Genomic DNA, 11229 nt, shown 5'->3' with positions numbered 1-11229 from the left:
TGGGTGAGTGAGTGAGAGAGTGAGATTTGTGAGGAAAGAGAAAGAGGGAAGAACGAATATAAATAGGGGGTGTGATTGACTCCTTGGGGAACAACTTTAATTTTTTTCTCAAAATAACATATACTATTTGACCGAGTTGGTGAGAAAGAACAAGTAGTTACAATTAAGTTTGTGCTATAATGGGTAGGTAGCACCATTTTTTATGTCTTTCAACTTCTTTTTGCTACTCTCCCCAAATTTATTTATTTGCATTTCCAGCCGTGCTTTTTCTTTTATTCATACTTTCACATCCTCTGAAGGTTCTTAATTAATTTAAGGATTAAAAGAGTTATTAATTTTTTTAACCTATATACTTAATATTTTTAATTTTTATATATAAAATCACACCAGTTGTCAAGGGTCTGGTCTGTTCATTTTAAATTACTTTCCATCAAGATACATTAGTTTTCAATCAAAATTTATGATTTTCAGTAAATTAAATTTTTCACACAATGTCTTTAAAAAGGTTTGTTGTATATATTTTACTTTTAGGACTTTTTCTGTTTATTTTAGATTTTCACACGGCTCCACGCTCTACTGTGCTCATCGCAATGAACTCTGGTCAAATTGGTTTAAATGCCAACGAAGGTATCATGAACCAATTAAAGACATACTTATATAGCAATATTATAAAATAAAAAAAAAATCAAAGTAAACATACCACTAAATTGCTTTGAAAAACCGCCTAAGTTAATTTTTTTATCTGACTTAATAGTAACAATGATGAACTTAGAGCACTTTATCATTACAATTAGAGAAGATAGAGTTTTATTTTTTAATCATAAATAAATAGTGGACTGGTGAGTCTTTTCACCATCTCATTCAATATGTCATTTAATGCTCACTTACAAAAATGATTATTTATATTGATTTTATGATAAAATATTTAATTCATTTGACTCAAATATATTTATTCCATAAATGATTTTGTTTTGTTGTACAATTGTAACTGCATTTCTTACATTTATTTCATTTGACTAAAAGGGGTATTATTCCATACTTTAATAATTTCTTAATACTGACATATAATTTAAGAAGTAAAATATTAAACTAGTCTCTCATTTTTTGAGGTATTGTTAATTTGGCCTTTCAGATTTAAAAAATTTAAAATGATCATCGATTTTACATTTCCTTTGCCACGTTAATCTTTGTCATTAGTAATCTCTTAACATCGCGTTAATAAATGTGTGATGTGGCACGTTAAGTATCACCTGGACGCACACGTGAAACTTCCACATCAGTTTTTTCTACTTGCCACATAAGGAGGAACTAAATTGACATTAAAGGGACCAAAATGACATAATTTAGGTGATTATCTTTTTCCACAAAATGTTAAAACCCTAACGGCTACTTTAACATTCACGCTTTCATTCCATTTTTTCTCCTACTCATACTCTCATCCAATTCTTATTCTTCTCCTATTCATCTTTCTTCATCTTTGTAGTTCTTCTTCTATTATTTTGTGTTTTACCATGTCTACTTATTCAAGCACAAGGGAGAATGCCACATCAAACCGTTTTTGCTATTGTCATAGAAGAGCTACCATTCGAACAGCAAGGACGACAATAAATAATGGGAGACTATTTTATGTTTGTCCATTACCACAAGTAAGTAATGTTAATGGTGTTTTTTGTATTTTAATTTTTGTGCAAGATTGAACATGAGTATTTTGTCTTGTGCAGCAAGATGCAGATCAATATAATTTCTTTTTGTGAGTTAATGAAGACATTGATGTTGGTGCAACTGAAATAGGTAGAATAGAATCAATACTAGACTTTGGTCTAAAGTTGGAACTGGAGATTCTGCAAAGAGAAGTTAGGATGTTAACATATTGTTTAGTTGTAGGGTTTGTAGTGATGGTATTTTTAATTTTATCATGTAATCATAAGTAGAAAATGATGAGAGGAAATTCATCACGTTTTCAATTAGACTGAAAATTATTATGGATCAATTTGACACTATATACAAAAATTGGCTCTTCATTTTCCAATATAACATTTAAAATTATGTCATATTAGTCTCTATGACGTGACATTGCTTATTTCCCAATTACGCTTGCCACGTGTGCATCCAGGTGACACTTAACGTGCCACATCACATATTTACTAACGGTGTTAGGAGACTACTAACGACAGAAACTAACGTGACAAACGAAATATAAAGTCGATGATCATTTTGATATTTTTTAAATCTTAGGAACCAAAATTGACAACACCTCCAAAAGTGAGGGACTAATTTGATACTTTACTCATAATTTAAGATATTCCTAAAGCTAGTGACACATAAAATGAGAGAAAGGGGTATATTGTTAATATTTTCTTTATATATTTTTATCCAAATTTTGTTTCTTAAATAGTTTAAGATACTATAAAGATATTTAAGTATAAAAAAAATAATCAATTCACAATTTAATGGATTAAACTAAGATAATCTCAAATGTTGTTACTTACAAGAATTGTTTCAAGTTAAGTAATATTGCTTAGAAAAATTTATCATTAGAACGCATAACTTGACATTACTTATACAAGCACAATTATTTATATAAAGCTACGTTGCTTAAAAAGCTGTTAAAAAGATACAAAAAAATTAAGCAGTAAAGGGGAGAAATTATCGACCATTACACACTAATGTTAATAATTTTAACACTAAAGTAATTTTTTAGTGTAAAATACTTAAATTTATGTGATATTATAAGACTTACAAAATTAAGATAATTAATCACATGCAAAATATTTAAATTTTCTGGTGTAAAATACTTAAATTTATGTGATATTGTAACACTTACAAAATTAAGATAAATTTATGTGATATTATGGGTGCTCTAATCATGCTTATTATTGTTGGGGAGAGGTGCCTCTTTACATATTTTAAATAAAAAGAAAAAGAATTAAAGTCGAAAAAAAAGTAACTAATAATATGAGAGTAATGGATAGTTATTAGAAGAGAGTGGTAAAAAATTAAAAACTGATAAAAGATAAAATTGTTTAAAACTTGTGAATAAGACTATTCCTTTTATTAATAGTATAAATTAATTCACCAAATATTTACTGATGCTTTTAGTTAAAAATAGCTTAATAGAAAACGAAGTAAATAGTGCATATACTATATATATAGAAAATCAAATAAAGAAAGAAAAATATTTGCCTTTTGGGGTGGTCGTCCCATTACGAATTGATGTGTATGTTCTTTGTGTTGATGTCGTCCCTTGAAAACAAATCATAAGGGGATATGGCAGTAATAGTGCGAGTTCATGCAACATCACATGATCGATTATCTTTTTATTACATTTTTCTTATGAGCAAAGATATCATTTTTATTACATAATATTGACACTGATGAGTATCTTCACAAAAAAATTGTCATTTTGAAATTAAACCAACCTCCTGTGGCATCCAACACGGTCATGTCAATTTTGAACGAACATGGTTGGTAAGCCTCACGCCCCTAAGTTTTTGCTTGCTTCTAGAATCTAGAACTGAATAAACAAAAGGAAATGCATTTAAATAAGGGTAAGAATCTGCTGAAACAGTTAATTATGGTATATATATGATGATTTCGATCTCCCTTGCTCTGCTGTAACTTGCTACGGAGATACAGATTGTTAGTGACATGTGATCACCAGTGATATGGTCTTATGATTATTTAGCATCTCAAGCAGCGCATGCAATTTAAACTCATATATATCGAGAATATTTATTATAAGAGTTAATAATCTTACTATTAAATTTTATAATAAATATTTTTAAAATAATTAATAACATAAAAATCTTTATTCGATAATGTAAAAAAAAAATTGTTGATGTTTTTCATACGGTGCCACAACACGAAATTCACTGCGAGGAGCACACCCTGCGGCAGCTTTTAAAGAGAAAACCATGCGTTTTCTTGCGCCACATAAGCGTCAAATTAAGACAAAAGCACAAGAATAGAAATCGTGGGAACTGAAAAGTGGTTTTCAGGACTAGGATGCCGGTTGTAGAATTTATAACCTGTTTCAACTTTAAAAAAAATGCATTATACGACAAGAATAACCAATCGATTGTGCTAATTAAAGAAAAATACAATGTGCCAATCACGGTGCAGAGATATGTTATACTTATATCTAGCAAGTTAAAGATTAATCTTAATGTAAATTCAACAAGATTCTTTTTTTTATATAACTTTTATTCCTTTTTAAAGTTGAAAAACTTCAATTAATTTTTATAAACGATCTGTTTTGACTTGATCAATAAAAAATATTTTAAACTCTTAATAGTTTATTTAGGGTTATACTTGGCAAAGATGTGAGAAACAAATAATACTTGAATTAAGTTGGAAAAAAATGGCATGTTATTGTTAATTAATTTAGTAATATTTATTAATGCTGGGAAACCAGCCGTACGTATTGGGTAGCTAGCTAGGAAACAAAAATCAATATCATCCAGTATAGGATAGGTATATATGTGTATCAGTATGAGAGCTGGACAGCACCTACTGGGTTTTGTTTTAAGGTATGTCTATAAGAAAATTAGTTTTAAAAGCCTCTACATGTCAATTATTTAAATATGATTGGTCAGTAAGAAATTATTATAATCACCTTAGTTAAAATTGATTAAAGTATAAAGAGAGCAAGAAGATCATAACTAACTAGATCAACTTATTGCATGTATATGATAGCCCAGCACCTGGACACCATATATAGTGTCAATTGGTGCTATTTATTTATTTGGGACAGTAGTGATTTATTTCAACAAATCCTGGTGCAAAAGCAGCGGCGACGGAAGCCTCCGCAGTCTCCACCGGTGAAACCTTCGGTTCTGCATACATGTGCACAGTTGGTGTCGCTAAAGCATAAACCCTTGAACCCGTGGCTTTTTGACGAGCAGTCTCGACCCTCTGCTCTCTTCACCGCCACATCTAATATAATTCATTTCACACATCACATCATTAATTACAATTAGTCACTCTATATTCAAATAATGATCAAATTAATTAACATGGAATTATATATATATATCGATCCTTAACAGAAGGTAAGACAAGGAAGACCAAGAACAAAATCCCAATGGTTTTCCTCTCCATGATAATAATGCTATAAATATATCGTACCTACGCAAATAACTAGTAGCTCCAAGTGGACAAAATGTGGCTATTTAGATCTTGTTATATAGTAGTAGTAATATGCTACTTGGAAGTGGGAATATTGACGTGTCAGACCTTGGCTTAGAGCTGGAAAATATCAGTTTCGCATGCAACACGTGTGGGTAGAGAAGGCTTGTAAGCTGCCACATGCACGTTCGATAAGCTTTCTATATATAGACATAAGATCGACATGCATGCAGCTCCAATAGGAGAGATTGTGTGTCTGTGTGTGTGGGTTTTTTACTTTTCAATCATATTACGTACATGTTAGAATTTACAAGTGATCCAATGGTTATTAAGTGGTAAATCCAGCTATAAATGCACAATATTTTTTTGTTCAGGCCAGTAGCTATGTATGCTTGAACTTTAAATATGGATAATCTTTCTCTTTCTCTAAAGTTAATTTACTTTTGAAGAAAAGGAAAAAAAAAACAAGAAAATGACGCTTGCATATTAGTTTTCTTATATGATTTTGAAAAATACTATTGATGGAGTATTTTAAAATGAGAAAATAATTTTTCAAAAGGAATTTAAAAATCTATGTACTATACCAATCTTTATTTTTTTGGTTGTTTTATTAGATGAAATTTAAAATTTAGGTTTAACATATAATTTAGTCTTTATGCTTGTTGCAAATTTTAATTTGGTCTCTATATATAAAAATCTATTAAATTGATTTTTATACATAAAAATATTATCGTTTTGATTCTTGTCATATTATACGCTAATAGTTAACTCTCACACACATTCTTAATTTAGTCCATGTATCATTCTTAATTATATATGATCCCTATACATATAAACATGCACATTCTTAATTTAGACGCTACCTATAATGTATGAGATCAAATTAAAATTGTGTTAGATGTACATGAACCAAATTAATTAAAATGTATTACCTCTGGTTTTTATTAATTAATTTATTAAAATTAAGAAATTTAGTTTAAAAATTAATTTTTTTTAAATTAATATATTTTTTAAAATATCATACAAACAAAACTAACAAATATTAATTAGTTATATTTCACTTATTGTCATGTTATTCCATAGCAAACCTTAACGAATGATACTTTTATAAAAAAAAAAATAATTGATGCATAACACATTTTAGATTAGAGCTTGTAAGAAATTCAAGACACGTTTTAAATTTAGATCGATTTTATAATAAGTATCAGAAGTTGTATAAAGGAATTATCAATGATAGAGATCAAACCGTACGTTTACATGCACAAGGATTGATTTAATAAATTTTTAAACATAGAAAATAAATTGAGAATCCACGACATGTAGACAAAATTATATCTTTAAAAATGAAAGTATTTTAATTAAAAAAATTGAAATTTTGTAAATTTTTAAATTCTTTAAAATTCTCAAATAGTCCATCTAAACACACACTAGATTTTGTTTTTTTCTTAACAAGAGGAACCAACAGCCGAAACCAGAAACAAATTAACTACACAGACCCAACTACAGCTGCACAATCTGCAGCAATAAAGTCCTTAATAAACAGAGACTAGACGAAAAGCAAAGAATCAAGAAAATGATACGCCCTTGCTTATAAATTTTCTTATATGATTTTGAAAAATATTTTTTCTCTGCACTCCTCAATTTTTGCGTAATCCATACGTTCACCCTTTTGATGTAAAAGGAAAGATATCTATATATATGAAAATTTTCTAATCCATACGTTCAAGACACTTTTTTTTATAATTTTACTGTAAGGTTCAGTGGGAGTAGGAATAATATTAATAAAAAAGTGTAAATTGTGCTTCTTAAATTTTTGTCGCAAAGACTTTAAAAACATTTAAAAAAACGAAACTAGTTCACAATTCTAACGGCATCGATCTATAAAACTAACGTCTTGATCAAAATAAAACATTTTTTTCTATGTTGGAGGCAATGTTTGAGCTAGCTAGTGTGGTATCTTTACTGCCTTACACTAACTCATGCTTGGTTACACTCAAGAATGTGTAGATTGAACAGAATAATCTGATTTTTAAATCTAAGGAGATGATCGATAAATCATGGCTGAGGCCTCGTTCGGTGTCATTTTATGGTATGTACGTGTACCTTGCTACATTAAACAGATTAACAACTGCGTGTGCATGTGTTTACTTTTCGGATTACATATATAGTATGCTGCTTAATTGAACTTCAAATATGGATAATCTTCCTCTTTCTCTAAGATTTTCTTGTAAAGAAAAACGAAAAAACAAGAAAAATTAAGATGCTCAATTGCGAAAATTACATCACGGAAACTTTATAATGAAAAAAATTATATTACAATAATTAGTTTTCATAAGACCAGTCTAAAGTAAGAAAAAAAAAAAAAAAGAGTCTAGGATGACTTTAGAAAGAAGAAATGGGAGGAGAGGGTGAAAAAATAGTAGGATGCATATGGTGGCGGTAGTGAAAGAGGCCGGGTGGGGTGCCAGAAAAATGTGATGAACTCAATAATTCAAAGTTCAAACCAAACAAACAAATAAGTTTAGTTCGAATATTGATTCAATTAGTCATTTGCTTTCACTTCAAAATACAAAGAAAACCAATTTGATTGGTTCAGTTCTCAAATATATATCTTTTTCCAATTCGATGACCTAATAAACAACTTTTACATTAATACATTTTAGTACTTAATTTTTCTTTTTTTTGTCATTTCTTCCTTTTTCATCCATTTTAATCTTTTTGTAATCTTATTTAATATATGTTTTCAAGTATCTTAATTCAGCCATATTTATTATGTAATTTTTCATATTTTAAGTAAACGAATTAATGACATGTATAAAAGTGATAACTATAAAAAATAAATATCAAATAATATAAATAATTATTCATTGAGGAATAAGAAATACTTGTTTATCTTGTATTAATATAAAATAGGCAATAAGTTCAAATAGAAACTTAAAAATATAATAAATTACTTTTTATCCTTGACAACCTGAACTATATTAATTCGATCTTAATCAATTTGATTTAGTTTGGATTAACAAGATTTTTTTAAAACTTGAATCAAACCAAACAGATTAAATATGATCATTTTGAATTTAATTTTACCATAAATCCAAATCAAATTAACCTAAAAAACTAATGGCTCTAAAAAAGGAAGGTACAAAAAGAAAAAAGAATGGACCTCTCACCATATCTGATTTCGGGCTATTGTATCATGCATTTCCATTATTGCCTTTTGTACCTTCCATTGCATTTCAAAAAACTCATTCTAGAATATAAGTTTGTATCATGGAATTTTCAAAATACAATAAAAAAATACAAAATACAATAGTGAGTATACAGAAAATAAATATCTTAATTTCGTTAGAGTTAGCCCATGAGAAACTGAATGAGTGTTTAAAACCTAACAGGCCATGGACATTTGTGTGCCGAGTCCGATTTTTATTTATATGGGCCAGTTTTAATATTTTCAACCTAGCGATTTTCTTTTTCCACCCAACATTTTTTCCAATACACCCAACAATCAGAGGGAAAAACCAAAAATACTTTTATATATAACCATATAATTCATATGAGGCTTACAGATTGTCAATATAGGTCAATTATGTTAAAAAATAATTAATGTCGATATATACCACTAAAATTTCTAATGTATATTTAATACACATATAAGTTTATATAATAAATTTTATAACAAATAATTTTGATCTATTAATATATTTTTTACATAATAAATTTTGACAATCCGTATGACCCATATAGATTATGGGTTGGCCTTAGAAAAAGAAGAAGTAAAAAAAGGTAAAGTTGAAATTTTTAAAAATATGTGGGGTGTAGAAAGAATAACCCTTCAACCTAAGACTGCTAAATCTACCGGCCCATGCAGCCATGCTGCTCTTCCACTCTTTATGCTATATTTTACTTCTATGTTCTCTAATGGTTTCTTTTGAAAAATGATACTTGTATAACAGATGGTACAATAAAGTTTTCAAAAAAATGAGAGAGGAGAAAGAGAAAATTGAAATGAAATAAACGATATAATAAAGTAATAAACATATAAAACAATGTTGCATAAATTATTATAAAAATTATTTGTGTATCACATCTCGTTCATTTTTAGTGAGTTAACAACCAAAATTTGGTTTCAAAATTATTTTCGGATCCAACATGGATTTGTAGTACTAAGTAATGACTAATAATTCCAGCCCAATAAATCAAATATATTTAAAAAAATGAAAATGAATATTTATGGATGCTAAACAGCTAAAGTGATCATTGTAATATTATTTTAAAAAATTATATTAATTATATTGAAATTTTCATATTTCTAAACCACAGGCTCGCCAAGTGAAAGATTTAGAATAATATATAAGAGATTCTAAGTTGAAAAATCTTGGTGTGGTCATTGTAAACAAAAATAAAAAAATAAAAAAAATTTAAAATGTATAACCCAGGTGTATGAATTGTGGTTTTTTTGCCATGTCAAAACAATCTTAATTGAATGACGTAGCTGTGGACAAATAGAAGGGCAAACATGAGAAAAATAAAAGCAACTATAATTAAGATGACGAACATCTTTGGAAGCCATGCCTTTGGCTTTAGCACTTTCCCTTATCACAGAATCATTTTTTTGTCACTTCATTAACACTTGTGACTTGTGAACAGCAAAATTGACAACTCCTAGCGTTTAGAGACTACTGGATCATTTCACACATCATTTTCAACTTCAAATATTCCCCTTCGTATATAATTTTTTTCGATCGGAATTGGATTCCTCCAGATCCCATTACTCTTTCTAATTTCCTTTAATCTTTTTCTTTTCCAGAAAAAATTCTGTGTGACTTGACCCAAAGATATAACAATATTATTTTTCTTGTTGGCACTTTATATGAATATAAATAATGCAAGTAAATGACATGATAGAGGGAAATGATTGCCCCAAGACTTCAGTTATTTAAACCGGAAAAAAATGAAAAAGAAGTTTTTGTTTGGATTTTGAATGATGAGAAAAAAATAAAATTAAAAATTAAAAAAGAGAAAAGTTGTTTATTTTCTATTCTTAAATAAAAAATAATTAATATTCTTTCTTCTTATCTAATCGAGAAAAAGTGAGAGAAATACAGTATATATTGTCAAATGGTTTTTATATTTTTTAAAATAATAATTTATAAGTTTATCATTTCAACACATTTTCTTTTTTTTTTACACCTAAAAAACAAAATGTTAGATATGAAATAAATTGTTAAAAAATATTACCGATAGACTTCATCTAAATTACAAACAAGGTATGATTAAGTGGTTTATGTTTCTTAGTTTGATTTAATTTCTTTGTTATGTATTTAGAAGAACATATCTATTAAGAAAAATCTGTCATTTAAATGAATCAATCTTATGAGAGATTAATTTCTGATTTTCAACTGAGGAATATCCCAGGGAAAAAAAAACTAATAAAATATTTCCCTATCTTTTCTTATAATTAAACAGTAAAGATACAATTTGTCTTGAAATTTATCTAAACCATTTTTTATACTTTCACTTTTCCTTAAACAAACAAAAGCAAAATGAGCAGTGTATCCACTTATGCAAGTAACGTTATTGTTGATCTGTCAGGCATGATCAACAAGGAAAAAGTACCAAGATGTTTTATGCCTTTACCCAACTAAAGAAACAAAAACATTTCTATAACTTTGCTGCCTGGCTGGTCTAAATGATGGTATATGGTCGTCCTCCTCTTCCTGCACTTCATGCCTTAAAAGGATCAAAAGCTTGTTTAGAAAAAGAAGGCAAACAGGTGCCTAAAGAATATTTAAACAGATAAAAAAAGCAAGCTAGTTTAGAGTAATCAGTGGGCTTTATGATGAAATTCGGTGCACAAAAGATAAAGTAGCTAGCCACTATACTCATACACATTGAATATCTTTGGGGCCCTTTCAATGTCTTCATTTTTGTCAATTTACACATGCGAGTTGTTCTTCATGGCTGCCATATACAACTCCAAGATTCAAGGGTCGATACTTGATAAAACTTGACAGTACATTTTTACTGCTAAAAGCATATGATAGCTGAAAAGGGGGGAGGGGGCGCAGGAAATAGAGCAATGCTATTTTTTATGAATCCCTG

General features: G+C 28.6%; 1 protein-coding gene across 1 annotated transcript; it reads right to left on the bottom strand.

The window, feature by feature from the left end:
• Positions 1-4735: 4735 nt before the first annotated feature.
• On the bottom strand, positions 4736-9697 carry LOC102666433 (defensin Ec-AMP-D1). Its single transcript, XM_006586257.3, has 3 exons — positions 9683-9697; positions 5128-5167; positions 4736-4935 (listed from the first exon to the last, which is right to left on the bottom strand). Exons 1-3 carry the CDS (start codon positions 9695-9697, stop codon positions 4766-4768), a joined length of 225 nt encoding a protein of 74 aa, XP_006586320.1. The 3' UTR covers positions 4736-4765.
• Between the last annotated feature and the right edge of the window lie 1532 nt (positions 9698-11229).

The sequence above is a fragment of the Glycine max genome, chromosome 8 (assembly GCF_000004515.6).
Source record: "Glycine max cultivar Williams 82 chromosome 8, Glycine_max_v4.0, whole genome shotgun sequence".
NCBI classification, from domain to species: domain Eukaryota; kingdom Viridiplantae; phylum Streptophyta; class Magnoliopsida; order Fabales; family Fabaceae; genus Glycine; species Glycine max.
The sequence above is the reverse complement of the archived record's forward strand: the minus strand, read 5'-3'. Positions and strand labels throughout refer to the sequence as shown.